Source organism: Rhinolophus sinicus, chromosome X, assembly GCF_036562045.2.
Source record: "Rhinolophus sinicus isolate RSC01 chromosome X, ASM3656204v1, whole genome shotgun sequence".
In the NCBI taxonomy this organism is placed as follows: Eukaryota; Metazoa; Chordata; class Mammalia; order Chiroptera; family Rhinolophidae; genus Rhinolophus; species Rhinolophus sinicus.
In genome coordinates, this window is record NC_133768.1 from 10,997,312 (window position 1) to 11,017,091 (window position 19,780).

The 19,780-nt window shown below is 36.2% G+C and overlaps 1 protein-coding gene across 2 annotated transcripts in view; it reads left to right on the forward strand.

Annotated features, from left to right (window-relative positions):
- The first annotated feature begins 6,923 nt into the window (after window positions 1-6,923).
- The window catches only part of GLRA2 (glycine receptor alpha 2), a 191,444-nt gene continuing 178,587 nt past the window's right edge, over window positions 6,924-19,780 (forward strand). The window contains exons 1-3 of one of the 2 annotated variants that reach the window (XM_019746238.2): window positions 6,924-7,001; window positions 7,439-7,617; window positions 9,785-9,918. In XM_019746238.2, coding sequence (XP_019601797.1) covers window positions 7,550-7,617; window positions 9,785-9,918 — 202 coding nt within the window. In that variant the 5' untranslated portion in view covers window positions 6,924-7,001; window positions 7,439-7,549. The other variant, XM_019746239.2, reaches the window with a different exon arrangement.

Consider the following 19,780-nt stretch of genomic DNA (forward strand, 5'->3'; position numbering starts at 1 on the left):
ACTTTGCGTCATCTTCAGAGAAATACACACTACTTTGTATACAGTAAATGTTCAATTAATATTTGTTGACTGGTTGATTAGCAGGACTGTTGATTACATATGCATCCATACTATGCTTTAGAACAATAATCAAAATGCCATCATTGAATATAATGAGTAGAATTCCGCTTCAACTACCAAGGACTAGCTTACTTGCAAATGTAAAAACTATTGCTATTGTTCAAGTTAAAATAATTTTCTCTTTCAAAATCAGCTTCTTTGAAGACTTCTGTGAACCAAGAGAAGGCATTTTATGGGAAGGAGGGGGGCTAAACATTAATTTTTTAAGTCAATAACAAAACATTAAAATGTGAGAATTCCCCAAGAGAAATTTTCAGCAAGAATATTATGACAATGAAGGTGATGTCAAGACAGCTTTCCCGTCATTTGCAACACCAAAGTTTGGAGATTCTAAGACAAGAGATACACAACAACCAATCTTTTGTTATTCATTATTTTCAACTTTAGAATTGTTGCAAAGGAAGAACATTTTTAATACATTCAAGTGGTATTACATTTGATTTACCTTTCAAATTAATGTTTGCCCACTTGATGTTTATGAAAAGAAATGCTGCATTTCTCACATTAGCCAACAGAGAAGCAATCACATATGAATCATTGCTGGAAATAGACATTTTTTCAAGTGCTGGACAACGTATGTGGTCTGTGAACACTGAACACTAATAAGCAGAAGAGTTGCAATCTTAAAATGAATTTTCTGACTTCTAAGTAATTTAATCCAGAAATGCTCTGGACAGACATCCAATCGTCTGCATGGAACCTAGGAGAGCAGTGATTTCACAATTTAGACTTCATGGCCTTGAAGCTTGCTTCTCTGCATGCTGAGCATCTTTATTCCTTCCACAAGATAAAGAAGAGAGAAGCAAACTGGATTTCTAAAAATGAAAGGGAATAAATGCGGGGTGACATCAGCTCTTTAGGCATCCTTGCTCTGTGGACAACGCTGGCCATTGAAAATAGCTGTTTTTTTAAATTGTTGAATAATAAGTTTATTATTTATTTATTTTTTTTTTAATTAAATGTATTGGGGTGACATTTGTTAGGAAAATTATTATATAGGTTTCAAGTGTACATTTCTATAATACATCTCTAATTTCATTAGTAGTAGTGCTTGCAGCTGCCTGCACAAATCAACATGCAGGAACTATACTTCATTTTTCATCCTCCTTTTTAAATCTCTGTCTTCCTGACAACTTATTTAATCCAACAGAGTGGGCTCTATAGTGTGTCTTTCATTACTAATACAACCATTGCGAGGAGATAAAGGACATATGGGCCAGTGAGTGGCCATGAAAGTTGGGTCATTTGTTGGTTCTGCAGTGGTAGCTTAGAGATTTCAGATTTAAGAGACAGGCTCTGTACCTGATCCCTGAGATACTATATATAGTCAAATAATGGCAAGCACTAATCATGAATCTCACAAGCCACATGTGTTAACAAATACCCTAATGACCACACATCCTCATGTCACAGGGTTTTCTAACCCAGAAATCCATTCCAACCTTGGGCTCTAAGTGAGAAGAGGGTCTGTTTGAGGCAGGAGAATCTCTCCTAAAATTCAGCAAGTACATTTTATCAAGATGAACTTGGCTTTACTGTTCTCTGTGAGGAAGTAACTAAAGATTTGGTAAAACAACGTCTTGCCCTGTCTAATTTGCCTCAAACTTCTACTTCTTGGCTGGTGTGAACTGTAAATTAGTAAGTCCTTTCTTAATCTTTATTTTTTCAAGTGGAAGCAAGAATGCCCATATTTTAGGAGGACCATCTCTGCATAGGAAGACCCATTAAGAGTTCACAAGGAGGCCTGATAAAGAATGCTGACATATTAGACATCGTTCAACTCTTTCCCTAAGGAAATTGACTTTGAGACTCTTAATAATGGGCTTTCCATTTATCATTTGGTTGTATGTGGATCGCAATTTAATGGAGACCAAAATGCCATCAAGAAAAAGGCACTTACTGCACTGGAATCATAAATATAGTTATTTAAAAAATAGTTGTGGGTATAGTAGGTTTTCAGTGACTTAAAAATAACATCAATCATACATATGATGAGAAATGTTATTTACTTAGGTAGTAAATATAAAACGTATGACTTTGTCGGTTAATACTCATGTGGACTTGGGAAAATTGATCAACTTACATGAACTTTAGATTCCTCATTGGAAAAAAAGATGGCAATTAATCATTGCTCTGCCTACCACGTCGTGTGGGTATTTTGAAAACTGTAAAGCATTATGTATATGTTAGAGGCTTATCAGTGTCAGTAAATGATACTGACATTCAAATGATACTTATATTCATATGAAATGTCTCTATTTGTTCATATCTATTTAGAATTTTTAATATGTAGCATCATCTACACCAAATATTGTGTACTGACCCTTATGATATTATAGGATGGGTCAGAATCTTCTTATTTCTCTGATAAGAGGCATACAAAATGAGGGTACCACAACCAATTGTAATGTAGTGAATTAGAAGCATAGGTGTTTTCAACTTCAGTATTCTATTACATTGCAAATAAGACCTTTCCAAGCTCCTGGGACTTACTGTACTTGCAAGTGGAATTGCTCAAGGGATAAAATCAAACCATGAATTTTAGCAGTCAATAGATGCTAAGAGCTGATTTTAAGAACCTAAAACATATCCTCAGCTATGATTTCATATGACTTCCAAGATTATTCCATATGGAAGTAACTTATGTGGCAATATTATCAACTGTATTTTACATATTATTAAAATAAGGCTCAGTGGGATTAAATAACTTGCCTAAGGCCACATAATTGATCATTGTTAGAAGTGCAACCTGGGTCAAGGACATCAGGTTCATAGTCTCCTATTTGTATTTTCCCTTTATGCTGAAGACTCGCAATCCACTGAGCTTGATTTTCTTTCAAATAATCATAGATCTTAAATTGTTAATTTTCCTAACAAGTAATTTTTGACAGAAACACACATATTCAATCATGCTGTTTTGTTTAGGCAGCACTTCTGCGTGCATTTAAAAAATTGTACCTTAATCAGCATCAATGACATTATGATTATTTCCATTATCACTGAATGTATGGAGATACCATTACGGACCAAAATAGATGCTGTTTCTGTGCATTATAAAGCTCATTAGCTAAGCAATTCATCATACACGTGTATACATACCATAATGACAAGCTCTTTGAATAGGAGTTGCTGCGTATCAAGGGGGTGTGTAATAGGGGGAGTTGATATAGTTATGCAGGTCAGGGAAGGCCTTCTTGAGGAAATAACCCATGAGCAGAGATTTGAAAAAGAAGCTAAAGTGAAGAAGACAAAATGGGAGGTATGAGCATGCCATGAGATTACACAACATGGTAAGCATGAGGCACTAAAAAGAGACCAATATGGCTAGAGGGGAAGGAATGAGATGAGTAGAGGATGAGATGAAGGACAATGTAGTCATGGGCCAGGCCATGTGGAACTTTTAGGTCAAGCTAAGTAGTTTTCTTGTTCTATGCAAAGATCAATGGAGAGTCATAGTGTTAATCAGGGGGTGTGACATAATCAAGTTTGGATTTTTGGACAATCATTCTGGCTGCAGTGTAGAGAATGAGGTAGAGTATGATCAGCTATTGGTCCAGGTAGACCATTCAGGTAACTACTGCTGCAATATAAGCAAGAGACGATAGATCAGCTGTGGTCATGGGGGTTGAGATGAAGAGAGGGACACATTTGGGAAATGTTTGAGAGATAAAATCAATAGGGCTTGGTGAAGAACTGAATATGGTGGGTGATGGAGAGGGAGTCTTAGAGATGATGCCTTGGCGTTTGGTTGGCAGCAAGGAAACAGGCACAGTAGAATAGAAACAAGATTTGGAAGAAGTATTAAAGGTTCGGTTCTGACATGTGGAGTTTGAGGAGCCTTTGAGACATCCAACAGGAATTGTTTAGGAAGCAGCTGGATGTACAGGTCTGGATAGAAATATATATTTGTGTGTCATCTGCATAAAAGGATAATGGAAGTTATGGATGTGCATAATATTGTCTGAGTGTTGCATGAGAAGAAGAGAGGGCCTAGAATATAGCCTTTAGGAAATCCAACTTTTATAAGCAAGATGGAGGATATGCCTACCAAGGAGACAGACCAGAAGGCAAGCCAGGAGGGCACTGTGTAACAGGGTCGAGAGAGGAAAGTGCTTCAAGAGAAAGGAATGGTGATTGCTAGGGACAGAGGAGAGGGAGAAATGCGGAGTTCTTGATCAATGGGTATGAAATTTCAGTGATGCAAGGTGAGTACATTCTAGAGATCCACTGTACAATATTGTACCTATAGTTAACAATATTGTACACTTAAAAATCTGTTGAAAGAGTAGATCTCATGTTAAGGGTTCTTATCACAATAAAATAAAACTTTGTAAAAAAGGGAAAAGAGACCGATGATGTTCAGTGTCATGGAACTGTCAAGTAAGACGACAACAAAAACATATCCTTAAGTCTTAGTTACAAGGAGTTCACTGGCAGACTTAGTGAGAGCTACTTCTGTGGATCAACAGAGCTGGAATCCAAATTGAGGAGAACTGAGAAGTAAATGAGGAGGCTAGACTAGATCCCCTCTGAAGACCCTTCCAACTCCAAAATAATAAATGCTATGAGTTCATGCTCTAGCCAGAGTCTCCCTTTGTCACAGGTCTCCCTACACACCCTACTCCTGGTTAATAACAAGACTGCTGTTGAAAGAAATGATTTGTAAAGACTGTATTACTTTAAGCAACAGTGTAACCTCAAACTAATTTGGGGCAAATCCGTCTCTTCTACTTTCACATATATATGTTATCTTTTGGAAAGAATCTTGAGCACAAAAGAATCTTGTATGATTTTTCCATAGCACCAACTGAAGAAATATATTTCCAGGAATTGATTTTTTTTTTTGGGTCAGGAGTGCAGGGATAAAACCAGGTTTACAGTTTCCATGTGGATGAATTAGGAAGTGAACGGATTCAAAGCTGCAGTCCAGGGATGTCTTACACTACACTACACTACACTACACTACACTGTCTTTCTTTTAAATTGAATCACTTTTTCTGGGCTTTGAAAGTTAAGAGAACACATCCAAAGAATTGATTTTGTATGTAAGCAGAATGCTTGGGCACTGCTGCTTTTCATTAAAGAGAAGTTCCTGTATTCTCACTGTCTTGGTGGAATAGAAATCCGATAAGAGGGCGTACAGACCACTGCTGCTCAAAGTGTGATCAGTGGGTCAGCAGCATCAACCTCCGCTAGGAACTTGTTAGAAATGCAGCATCTCAAGCACCACCTCAGACCTACTAGATCAGAAACTGCATTTCAACAAGATTCTCAGGTGATTTATATTAACATTAAAAGGTGAAAAGAACTCCCAATTTTTTTCTCAGAAAAATTTTTTTCTATTTAAAAATAGAACTCTTTGTTGTTCTGTTATGATATTTAAACTGATCCAAGGGCAGATTCGTCATTTATGCACTAAAAATTAATCACATTATTTTGTTTTAAAACTAAGACCTGCAGTGGAGTGCCAAGGTGACTACCAAGCTATATTTCACAGACAATAGGTTACTCACCCAGCTTGTGGTCAAACATGTGTTTTTCATTTCCCCTTACCAGAAGCCACTAGTTACTTGCATTGAACTATGTACCCTTCCTCTTTGATTATTAAAATTTATAAATTTAATTTGAAAGAGCAACGTTATTTGTCATGCTTTTGTACAGGATTTATAAACTTTCACTAGTTTGTCTCTTTAGCCAATTTAGGAGAACATCTACACTTTATTACATGACCCTCCCCGGTGATTAGCATCTGGAATGGGCAGATGAAACACAAGCGGCAGTCTCACCCTTTCTTGCTCCATTTTTTTTATTAGTTTCAGGTGTACAAAACAATGTAATAGTTAGACATTTATCATTTATACCCCTCACACAGTGATAACCCCCCTCCCCCATCTACTACCCCTCTGACATCGCACACAGCCATTACATTTCTACTGTCTCTATTCCTAATGCTGTACTCCACTCCACTTCTTGTGACTACATATATATATATGTATATATATATATATATAATACATATATATATATATATATATACATATATATATATATATATATATATATATATATATATATAATTATAGTTGACATTCATTATTATTCAGCTTCTTGCTCCATTTTTCACATGGGGCCCTACTCTAACCTTTAACCAGGGCAGAAAAAGATTGCTACTGCCCCCTTCTGGCCCATTTCTCCTCCTCTACAAATGTGGGACTTGGAAGAGGATGCCCAGGGATTTTGAGCCACTGAAGAAAGCTCAGCGGAAGGAGCTTTCCCTAGCAGAGAGATCCTTTGGAAACAGGCGGCGAAAATCAAACGAAAATACTAAAGGGGTGAGGAAGGCATAAAGGGCTTCTAAACTAATTTATCGATACTCATGAACCTTCCTTCCCCCTCTCTCCGCACGCGGGCTTCTCTATGCCACGGAAATGTCCCCTCTTATTTAGCACAGGACTCCCCTTTTGCCTCCAGGTTTCACTGACAAGAAGTAAACTACCCACTCCCCTATTATAATTTCAGTACTCCAGATCCTGTGCTGCTCTGCTTCCCCTAATTTCCTGTTTCCACACCTAGACTTTATTCCCTTCGCTTTTCTGCTTCAAACTCCCGTCCCGCCCACCCACCGGCAGACTTGCATTTCCAGGAGTTCACATCTAGCCTCCTTCACCCTCTCCGTCTACCCTGACCTCTGCTCTGCCCTGGTTGTCATTGCACCCCCTTCAGGACCCGTTCGCTGAACCGCCAGTCAACTCTTTGCTTTTGAATGGCAGGCATGTCCCTTCTTGAACGCCTCTCCCCGACCCCCGCCCCAAGCTACTGAAAAAGGAAACATGCGCACTTCAGCGCTAGGAGCTGTCCGAGTGCTGAAATTTATAGGCTGGGTAAGATCACGTCTCCGTCTCTTTCTGTAGCCCTCATTCCAGCACAGGATCTCAGCATTTCTGCCCTCTTCTCCCTACCCACTCCAGCGCACAAAGTCCTTCCTTCTCCCTCATTTACAACTTCTTTTAAAAAGACAACATTTTCTAGAGAAAAGGGATTTGCTAAACAGAAAGGACTTAAAACAAAAGCCACAGCAACCCTAATTCCAGCATGGCATTGTCACCAGCCCCCTTTGCATGGTGATGCGATTAAGGTAGCAGCGTTTTTCTTATTCAGGAAAAGCAGCTGGAGGATCCTTCAGTTCTAAGGCTTTGTCTTTCCTGGGTTAACTGATGGTCCTGAGCCCCAGTTTGACCTGACCATGATGCCTAGGACTGGCACTTTTTGTTTTTTCTCAGCAAACTGTACAAACCCAAATCTCTTTTTGATTTTCAAGGAAACTAGATTCCTGCCAGGTTTTGAATCTGGACAATAGATAGATACTTTGTCCTAGCTTCTTTCTGGAATCATTTCGGGGATATTTTCCACAAGCATCACAGAAACAGGAATGAACCGGCAGCTAGTGAACATTTTGACAGCCTTGTTTGCATTTTTCTTAGAGACCAACCACTTCAGGTAGGTGAAAAGACTTTGCATGCTGATATTTTTCACATGAAAACTGAAAGAGAACGTGTCATGCAATTTTTATCTATTTTCTATGCCATGGACCACGTTATTTTAATTTTATGTAGGACAATTAGATTTCTTTTGTTCTTTTAAAAAGCTTAATTATGGTGGGAGGGTAGTAAATTTTCAAAAGGCAAGTTTTATGATGCATAAGCCCACTCTATGCATTTCAACACAGCTCACAGCCAATGTGATATTAAAGTAGTCTGATGAGTTGCATGCTCTTTACATTTCTATATAATGGTGAGTTTTGTTTTTTGTTTTTCTTTGTTTTTTTGCTTTTAAATTCTTCTGGGAGTCATTTAAAGGGATTATTAGATGCAACGCTTTTCATATGGTGGAAGTGATTGGATTAATTTACCAGGATCATGCTCATTTTATAAAAAAATATAAAAGAGCCCTAATTCTTAGCCAACTTGGGACTTCTTATTATATTTCAGCAACTAGATGCATACTATGAGGACTAGAATTCAGGAAATTTCTTGAAAGATCAGAAACATTTAAAATCTCATTCTGTCGCTACATTCTACTGTTCAGTGTATTTGGAAATTGATTGTCTACTAAATGTAATTAATGTGATATCTTTGTATGCATGAGAAATGGACTATGCATAATTAAAGTAAGTGAGAAATCATTATTTGTATGCTGGCATTTTCTACCTAATTTACAAATTGTCAAATCAATTGATATTTCAAAATATCAGATTATTACCAGTAAGTAAAATAGCCATCCTAATGGAAGAGGTTCTAAGACAAGATAGAAATAGGAGATGTTCATACAACAAAGTGTAGGACTCTTCATTTAATTTTAACCACATTTTATGGTATTTTTTTCACAGAACCAAGAGAAATGGAACATATAGCATCAATGCTATGAGTACTGGGAAACCCCACTATGTTCCTTTCAGGTTCACACCTCCTACTATGATTAAGAAAAATTGTAGGCTGGGTGTTATTAGAATTAGAATCATCATCATCATCATCATCATCATCTTCACCACCACTACCACCATCATCACCACCATCCTAATCAAATAATACTTGATTAATCAGATGATTCTGCATATGGGAATGTGAGTATTTCTAGATGATTACATCAATTTTAACTCCTACCAAATGTTTACATTATCTTTGCACTTATATTTAATACTACTTCTTTGAAAAACTGGCAAGAATGTGGTATTTTCTTAGTTATAGAATTAACAGGTTTATTTGTTAAACTTAAAAACAAAGCTTGTAAAATGTATACTTTAGGGAAGAAATCAACATTCAGTCACCACTACGTATTGTGAAAATTCATTTTCACTACAAACTAAATATGCTCTTTTTATAAGCCCTTTAATGAAAATAAAAATCTGAAAAATTTTTTAATCAACATTTAGAGTTTTTGATAATGCAAAATAATATAATTTAGAAGTTCTTTTCTATGAATACTTTATTGGAGTCCACTATTTAAATGCTAATATAGAAACAACTGATAATAGAAGTACAGACATGCACATTGTTGACCTATTTTAGAATGAAGTTAAATTTCCAAGTGAAGACTTTCTTTTAGACAATACAGTGAAAAGTATTAACAGTTGATAGTTGGAATAGAATCTAGTGGGTGAGAAAATAAGCAATTGGATAATTAGTTCATGTTTACTTTGTTCTTCCCAACTTATTACAGATTTCTTATAAAAAGTAGAGGACTTACATTAACGTCTGAGATGCTGGAAGAATTTTTTTGAAATTCATGGGGAAATTATTTTAAGATAATCATAAATTTTAGAAATTGTCATCTTCATTTTTTTGATAACTCTAGAAATAAATAGCTTTAACTATATATCCATAAAATCTACAATCTAAAACTATGCATGTTGTATCATCTTAAGTGTCTTATGTATGGCTAAAGTTTGGAGACTTAGGAGATATGATTCAGGATTTATACCTCTTATTATTTAAAGTTAACTCTAGACCATGCACAACTTCAGAAGTTGACCAAAGAGTTTGTAATTTTCTTTTTCTTCTTACTGACATATCAAATATATTTATAAAACATGAGGTCAAACACCTGCACATTAGTTCTCAGGTGAGAAGAATAGAATTGTTGCTAAAAGAGTTAATGATGTGTTTAGGACGGCATTGTGCAAAGACCATGACTCCAGGTCTGGAAAACAACCTTCGCAGACCCTGTCTCCTTCAGATTTCTTGGATAAATTAATGGGAAGGACATCAGGATACGATGCAAGAATCAGGCCAAATTTTAAAGGTAGGTTTCATTTAAACTTATGTTAAGTCTGTGGGAAATCTTCTAGACATTTAAATACTCTGAAAAAAAGTTTTCAGGGCTTTTTATTATAAAATGGAAACAAGTATGGTATTCACTTTGGCACTCTTTTGAACTAGTTAATTTAATAACTTAAATGTTATATGTTGCTTGCCACTTCTGAAAACTTTCCTCATTTGTGTTCTATTCTACAAAGAAAACTAATGTCAGATATTATTGCCACATTCCCTATTTTATCTTAAGTGAGAGTGTGATTGGAAATAAATATGAGAGCAACTGATGGGCTTCACTTGTATGAATGTCTATCAAGCCTCACACTAAGATTCAATAGTTACACCAAAATGCTTGGTTTGGATTTTAAATACCCACTCCCAAAGTGAAGATTAAATCTCAATATAAAACATGCCATTTTACACAGATTCAGGCCTCTCTCATTTTTAAATACTGTGAGAAGAGGCTCCAGTAATGCATCAGAAATTTGTGGTTTCCTCTTGCTTATTCTATTTATTTACTTGAAGTTATTTATCTGAAATTAACAAATATAATAGAATTATTAAGTGCACATGTCAAAGATGGTGGATACTTTCTTTGTTCAATTAGAAACAAACCAAAATTTTGGTGCTTTCATTTGTTTTGTTAACATTACAAAAATGTAATTAACAGTCTGTAGAAATTAATTTTTAACTATTTGGTTTATTTTTATTCTGAGTCAGAAAAATACAGTAACAAAAAGCAATTATTAATAACTGAATTACTTTAATGCTTTAATTTTTAAATACACATTAATATTTTAAATGACAATTGCATTTTATCTTGCAATTTAATTTGATATAATGCATTGTGAAGTATTTATAATATTTTGTAAGAGGAGAAACGTGTAATATTCTAGGTGTTATGTCATAATTCATGCATTGCTTTGGTTTTGCTTATTAGCAATTTAATTGGATTGCTTTCCTTGAGGTTCGATTAATTTTTATTATTGGCAAATAAGAACAGAAAAACTAAATTCTAAATTCATTTCTTCTTTAAATGCCATACCTCTGAATATACCCAGCTAAGGGAACATTTCATAAAGAAATACATCAGAATTTTGGCAAAACAAATGTTTTTGATTTATAGAGTATTTTCCAATAAGACAACGGAACCAAGTTTAAAGCTCAATTTTCCTGAAAACAGTTTTCATGTTTATACCATTTCATATTAATTTTGTGATCATTGCTTTGGAAGTCCATATTTGAAACAAAATCCTAAGAGTAATAATTCGAGAATCAGCTTTCAATGGGAATGCTCATTCATACATTTACTCACTTAGCCATTCAGTAACTTTGGAATCTGAACTATATGCAAAATATTAACTACTGCATGCTTTAAGAAGTTGAAAGATGAAACAAGTTTGAGTGCAACCATCAAAAAAAAAAATTTCAGTGGGGAGAGCAGATGTTACATGAATACTTACAAAATAATATGAAACATATATTATTAGATAGAAGTAGCTAATAGTTAAGTAACATAAGGAAGCACAGATAAAACACTACAGGATTCCACTAAATGGAGAGATGGTTTCCTGTTAAACTATTCATGCAAAGCTTCATAGAGAAGGTCCAGAGATGGAACATTATTTCAAGTTTATCAGTCTCTTGTTTAATAGCAGTTATTATTCATTATTTTCTAGCTACAATTTTTCAAAAGGGCATAAAAGTGAAAAGAGTAATAAAACATCCATGCTGCCATTGCTACTTTAAGTGACCTCATAGAATGGGCAATTATTTCCACTCACAGCTTTTTTTTCTGGTTCTTCTGGGATGTTACCCTTTGGAAATGACATTCGTCATGATTCTAAAGGATACATAAATGAGGAGAATATCAAGTGTAGCGAAGCATGGCCATGTATTTGAGATCTATACACTACTCAAAAGCCTGAACACAGGATGTTTCAAAGACTTACAAAAGGGAAATGGGATGGACATCATTTAAGACTCTAACATTAATGGACTTCACTGAGTTTTGGCTCCCTCTCCCTTTAACTCTCCACTTCAATGAACACTGGTACTTTTTTGGTAAATTTTATTTACAGAGACCATTTATATCAATTACCTAACAGCTGCCACAATTTTCTTTACTCTGAGAATCTTGGCTTTTCCTGGATGTAAAACAGTCCCCATTATTTTAGACTAAAACAATTTTCCCTCCTTGGTGTTCCTGTGAAACTTTATGTGTCTAATATGGTACTTTTGCATATTTATGTGTTATCAACTCACCTCCCCACACCACATCTGAGTGGGCAATGAGTTACCTTATTATTCATATCTATCATATCATATCATATCATATCATATCTATCTATCTATCTATCTATCTATCTATCTATCTATCTATCTATATGAAAAGAAGTTATCCTTTCTTCCAGAATGAGGAAATAAGAACCACGAAAGGAAAATGCAGATCAGCTGTTAAGATTAGTGTGTCCAGTTAGTGGTAGTAGAAGTTGAGGGAGGGAACTTTTGAGGCATCACCAGCGGTCACAGTGGCTAGCAAAGGGGATTTTGTTGAGCTGAGGAGAAAGAAATACAGAGATAACAGGGAACTTGTAACAGTGAGAAGGCTAGGGAGAACCCTATAGTGCGTACTATAGTCAGTTAGCAATGTATCAATGGCAGATTTTATATAGCAGATAGAAATGAAGGGTGATTAGGAAATGTGATTGTATCTGGAATAGTGACAGGTTCCCTGTCAATGCCAAAAAGCAAACGGACTATCATAACAATAAACATGATGACAATGATGGTGATGATGAAAATGACAATAATAGCGATTAATAAGAAGACAGAAGGGCAAGATTCGACTACAAGAATAAAAGCAAGAGCCAAATATGGGCTGTTGAGTAGAGGGAATGGCTTTTCTAGAAGTCTTACTAAATATTAGCATATTTCTCTGTTTTCTTGCTGCTATGCATTGGCAAGGGAAAAAGAAATACATAGCCATAATTTTTCTTACCAGAAGGAATTTTTCCTGCATACTTTTAAGTCAGTAAAATATTTCACGTCGATTCCATGTCCATGATAGACTCTGAAAGATGTCATAATGGGCACATATACAGGAAGGAAGATGGATGTAAGCTAGAAAAGGGAACCAGAAATGATTCAGAGTTAGGTCTGTAATTGAGAGCCATTCTTAGAAACTACAGGAAAAAATAGCTTTTCTAATGTGCTGAAGCACAAGTATATAAACAAAGTCATGAGTCAGAGTTGCCAATTGCATTCCATCTATAAGATCCATAGAGACCTGCGTCAGATCTTGTCAAAACATAAATTTTCAAAATCCTCAGTCACATAAAAATACAAGCTATGTCCACTCACCATTACCTGGTTTTGAAACTATGGTAAATGTCAATTGTATGTCAACAGAGGAGGCTCTTTCCCCACTTAAGGGGTGTTTTGTCTCATTGTCAGCTGATTTATCATGGTGTTATTTTATCATTCTATCAGCTATTCCTTTGTCAGTATTAGTGTATCTTGAAAATGCCACTTTAAACATTAAGCTTTTAAAGAAGCCAAATGAAATGTTCAAACCCGGGCAAAATGCATTAGTTCTAATTTTCTCTCTTTGAAACAAAGCCTTCATCTATTGCAATGAAATTATCTTTGAACATAAAATTAATTTAGAGTTATATCCTAAGTTTCATCCCAATGTGAGTATATACATTTCACCATAACATTTATTTTGGGATAGGATCTGGAATAGATATTTCCAGGAGATAATTATTCACTCCATTTCTTTGTACATGCCATGCACACTAGTTTTTTTTTCCACGTCTGGAGACCTAAATTTGAAAGTGTGATGTGTGACATTAAAACCTACATTTGCATGCAATATGGCTTCCTTCATTTTCCAAAAAGTTATCAGCTCAAGAGGTGTTTCAGATATAAGTAGAAATAGATTCACTTCCAAAAAACTAGAGGTCTTCAGGTTTCTCCACTTGGAAATTCTCTTGTCTGTAGACTGTGGAGCTCAAGCTCAAACGTTGTGCGTACAAATCCCTACAGGGACTGGCTTGAGCACAAATGTCCAGCAGGGACACGTGGAAAGTGTGATTTTCTCAGTTAGTGATAATGCAGCCTCAGCGTGATCACTTCTTTGATCACCCTGGTGGATGCGGGCATCAGATATTACTGTGGACCCTGAGAAAAACAGTAGAATGCTTGCGAGCATCACGAGTATTTGACATGAGTACAGAAAGGGGCAGAAGCCTGCAGGCACATGAAAGGGGATAGCCACTTTAGAACAAGACGATAGGTGGTAAAGGGGGGAAAAGGCTAATGAAAGGAGAGGTTGGGGGTAACAAGGGTAAATTTATATCTGACAGTTTTGTTCATGGATGACATAGAGGAAGATTTTTGAACACCTGAAATCCATGTCACAATTTATTTTAGCTTTTGTGTGCTGTATGGACACCAATCAACACATCTGTATATACTAGGCTGCTACTATGGGCCTACAAGGTGCTTGTCAGGGATTTGAGTTGACATCAAGAAGGAGGGATCTACAGCATTCTAGTGCACTCTGGTATATTCCAATAAGTTCACCTTCCTGGAATGTCTTCCATTCCATGGTGACAGAGTAGTATAGTGGAAAGAGCCCTGGGTTTAGATTCAAAGAACTGAGGTTCATGCCCTGATTCAGCCACTTTTAAGATAAGGTATTTTCACCTCTCCATGCCTCAGGTTTTCTTCTGCCTTTGTCACCTCATTTGGGTTGTTTTGAGCATCAAGGAAGATCATGCATCTGAATGATTTGTTTTCAACTATGAAGATTATTACAAATAATTTGAATATTACTAGTCCCTCATTTCTCTTTCACAGATGACACTATTCAAAGCTTACCCTTCACGATGACTGGGTCCTTATAGTTGTTTGATTCTTTTTTTTTTAATGGAAAAAAAAAACCAAGTCAAAGAAGTTCCAACATCTCAGAAGTTCTAGCATCTTAAACGGAATGTAGATGCCATGTGTCTCCGCTGGTTCTCCTTTTATTAGTTTGAGGAGAAGATTTCCAACCTGAAAGGGCTATTTCTATTCCTAAATATGAAACAAAGAGGGAGCCATTTGTGGGAAATAATTTTCTTTATCCATTTAAATTCCATCCTTGATTATTTTCTTGGACTCTTTTTCAATGAACCAAGTAAAAGACATAGAACCAATTTCACTTGGTCCTAGAAAGGGCCCTAAATTTAACTGAAGATATATGACTGTCATTTCTGATATATTTTCTTGTCCAGTTACTGCAGTTGCAAGGGTCACTGCACAAATGTGCTGAATTGATTTCCTGTTTTAGAATAAGTATTTCTGAAAGAACATTTGTTCTCTATAAACATGGCAGGCTAAGAGCACTGGAAATGGAAGCCCATGATTTAGTTTTTGAGAATATATTGCACTGCTCCTTAGCTGGTTCTGGGTGACTTCATATCTTTAATTTTCACTATTGAAAGAGCCTAAACATTTTATCCTGAATTCTATACTGCTTGCTGTTCCTCCCCTTCAAAAAAGACAATTCAGCCCATTTTGCTGATAATCTGAGACTTAATTTTTTAAAAAAGATAATGGCACAGTGATCAGGGTATCTCAGTACTTAATGACTGGACATTAATTATAATGTGTCCAGTGGGGGTCATCAGGTTTAGAATGACAAAACAATAGTCATTAGTTCGTTCTCAGTGGTGTTGGACATGTTTCTTGGTGTATTGATCAGGCCCATTCAGAATAGGGTCGTAAAATGGAACTATAATTGATCAAGCCTCATAACAAGAAGGTCATCAGAAGCATTCTGGGTTCTTCTTGGAGTTAACACCTAAGAGGCTGTCCTGACTGTGGCATGTAGCATTTGCTCATTGACTTCTTTCTTGAGAGAGCTACTCTGGAGACTTGTGACTGATTGCAGACACTTTTATCCACGTGAAATCCACTAAAGGAAGGAAAGGAACAAAAGGAATAGATCTCTAAGTGCTATTCTTAAGTGTACAAGAAGTTTAAGAATAAAGTCCCTAGGTCACACCTTGGAGCCTAGTCTGGCTAGCCAGCCAAGTGTGGTCATGGGGCAAACAGAAGAGTGAGGTTGGGCACTCTTTCTGACTCATGCCCTGGGCTGGATACTCACCATTCCCTTATGAGTATGAGTGTACCGAATGGTGGCTCTGTTTTATTCACACATTCATCCAAGAAGGCAGAAGAAAATCCTGAATCGAGTCCAAATTGAGTCAAATGATTGAATCGATAATTTGCAATTATCTTGTTTTCTATTTCTTCTTTTTCTCTGATGGGAAGGGGGTCAAATTTTCTTGAGAAAACTAAGCTATAGTTGCCCATGCATTGTGAAAGCACGGAATAAATTTGTGACAAGGGAGCACATACGTGGGCACAAAAGTTACATGTAAAGGTTTTACATGCTTATAATTGAGTCTAAGTATAGAATTCATTTGTTTATTCTTTTAATAAAAAAATAGTGAAAAATTACTATGTGCCAAGCGCCATGTTACTTGCTAAGTATATAGTGGTAAACAGAAATTTAAGCTTTTAAATGTCAGTTCTCATTTCAGTAAAAACTGGAATAGAATTTATAAGTTGAATGCTGTATCATCCGGGATGTTTGCAGGTAAGAAATGGCATACTCCAATGGGGTGTGAGAGGGATGGAAAACCAATCTCTAGAGGGAAAGTGTAGCACTCTGGGATTATCAACAGTGGGCCTGATGAAGCGAAGGGTGGGATGGTTACCTGAACTGAACCTGGAGAAGGTGGTTATCTAGAGAAGCCACCTAATGAGACCTGGGGGACAATGTATTCAATCTGTTTGTCCTAGCAGGGAAGAAGCTAGGGAATAAATAGCCTGACCTCACTCTCCTCCTGCTTTGCATTTTCTTGTGGGAGCTTCTCATTGGCCAAATCCCACTAGAAGTGAGAGGGTAAGTCAGAGGGCAAGCTCAGTGATGCAAACCTACAAGGTTAGCTTCCTAGGGTACAGCGAAGAACAGAAAAGAGAAAAGAGTGTCTCTGGAGGGAAATGGAAGATAATCAACACAAAATCAACTAACTTATGAGCAAAGACACCCTTAACCCTCAGGTGGCCGAGCAGACATCTCCAAAACTGATGAGCAGTTCAGTGAGCCTTCCTTGATCAGTTTTGGGAAACAATGAATGGGGGTGGGGGGTTAGAAGAGCATGAAGACCAGAACAGAAAGGAAACAGCAAGTCTGAGAGACAGTTGCTTGTTTTCCACTCTTGACTGCTTTGGTTACTGAACCTGAAATACAGCTGCTTATGGCAATTCTGCTACTTGAGGAAAACCTCAGAACCAGTTTGCCACATCATTTTTCTTTTCTTTTTAAAATCCAAGTGTAAAGGAGAACTGATTGCGGGTGGTGAACACGCAATGCAATATATAAATGATGCATTATAGAAATGTACACTTGAAACCTATATATATATTATTAACCAATGTCACCCCAATTAATTTAATAAAAAACCCAAGTGTACATAGAACATAATGTAATTAATCTTCTTCTGATTTATTTACATTTAAATACTCCAAGATGCTGATTTCTAGAACCACTTCATGTACAACAAGGCAGTTGAGATTTCTCTCATCATGCTTTCTCTTAGAAAAAAAAAGCATTCTTTGCCTCCCCCCAAAAAATGTATTAAGAAAACAAGGGGTCTGTTTATTAAGCTTTGAACCTTGAAGTCTGAAAAGTGAATGATGCTCACATTTGACAAACCACGCTGTTGGATGATGTGATTCAGGATAATTTATACATATTCTGCGCAATGTCCACAATGGATTTCTTATATTCTACTTTTTCCTTTGCGTTAACTCTGGTTTTAGTACTTGAGCACTGTATAGAGTTCGGCAAATCAAAAGACTTAGGATTTAATACTAAACTAAACTAGCAACCAGATGTGTTTCTCAAGCCACGTTTTTCAGAACACCTGCTTCAGAGCCATTTGAGAGTCCTGTGAAAAGGGCACATATCTGGGCCCCACACTTCTCCAGCTCTACATCCCCAGACTCACTGAAGGATGGGATCCTGAAACAGTCACTTTAACAAATTCATTACTCCTTGTAGTTTAAAGCACTACAGGACTAGCATGAGAAAATGCTGCTTCTGTATCTGAAGGATAATACCTTCAAGGTATTTTACCAAGATACTGCGTACTGGTATTGCCTTACCAAATAAAGGGGGGGGGGGAGTCCACAAGAGATAAGTAAATCTAAACTGAGACTCATGAGATCTGATTTGAACTCCAGTTCTGCCGCCTGAGACCTGGAGCACGGTCACCTCACCTCTCTGGGATTCATTCGCGTCATCTCCAAAATAAAGGACTTGAACCAAGATGTCTCGCTCTGTCATTTCCAACTTTGATAGTCCCTGTCTTTATAACCTAAATTAACATCTTTGGGTATGTTCTTTTGTAAATTATTGATTCACACACAGAAGAACCTGGATGCATACAATCTTCCTAGAGAATTGGTCTATCCTCTGAGAAATGCTTCTTTCTGTCCAGAATTTGTTTGCAGTTGCTCATAATCTATTTCAACTCCCAATATTTCAAGGATGATCAATATTCTCTGGGAAAACTCTGGAAACTTATGAGTGGATTACTGAAGAAATCAGCCACTTACAATTTTTGCCTTGCTTTTGGTCTGGAGATAGCAAATGTATGTACAGTGGCTGTCTGGGAATAGCAGCTAACATATTTTTTCAGTTCAGCATCTGGCCAAAAATGTTTCTCAAAACACCAGTCCCATGAAATGTTCTCAGATGTAAGGTTTAAAATGGAAAATAAGAATGGGAAATTCTGCAAAACGTCCTCTGAGATAGTCCCAATATTCATTAACAGATTAAAAGATTTTGAGAAAACTTGCAGTAAAAATACACGAATAAATATTTTAAAAATGTTTTTTACACAGGAGCTTACCCGGTACTTATTTGATCATAGATTCTTTAAATAACATGCTGGGGAACTGGCATTTTATTTATACTTTGGAAAATGTGGTCTTGGTAAAATCCATAAATCTAAAAAAATATTTTGCCATAAAAATATGATGATGATGATGGGAAACCTAAATATATATAAAATATGATGATTTGCTAGAAAGATAATATTCACAATAGAAGGCCCCTGCATTCAGTAAATGTGGCTTTCATATTGATACATGGTCAACATTAGCATTCCAATGCCACAAGAAAATTACTCTACAAGTTAGATTATCATTGCAGGTTATTTATCTCCTGCTTCATTTACATAAATAAATAAGCAAAGGGTGGTTTGAAAAAACAAACATTGAAGACAAAAGAAAATTAGTCAAACTACTTTGATCTGATAATTACCTTCTGTTTTAGTCTTTATGATTCTTGAAGGCTGAGTAGCAAATGCACATTTAAACAAGTGAGCTTTAAACTTGAACTAAAGACCTTTCTTCAGCAGGATGTGACAGTTTCATGACTGTATGAAGAATTTCCTTTTAGATTGCCATCTTCTTTTTCAGGCAGTTTTCCAAGATGGATAAATATTGTGGTTGTACAATTTCCATTCAAATGTTTGTCAAAAAATTTTCCCATCACTTCCTTGAAATTTTTAAAATTTGAATCCATACTAAAAAAAAATCCCTTATTTTAAAATTGAAATTATGCAATACTGTGTTTCCCCGAAAATAAGACTGAGTCTTATATTAATTTTTGCTCCAAAAGACACATTAGGGCGTATTTTCAGGGGATGTCTTATTTTTTCATGTACAACAATCTACATGTATTCAAATACAGTCATGTCATCTTCTGGAACATCGTCATAATG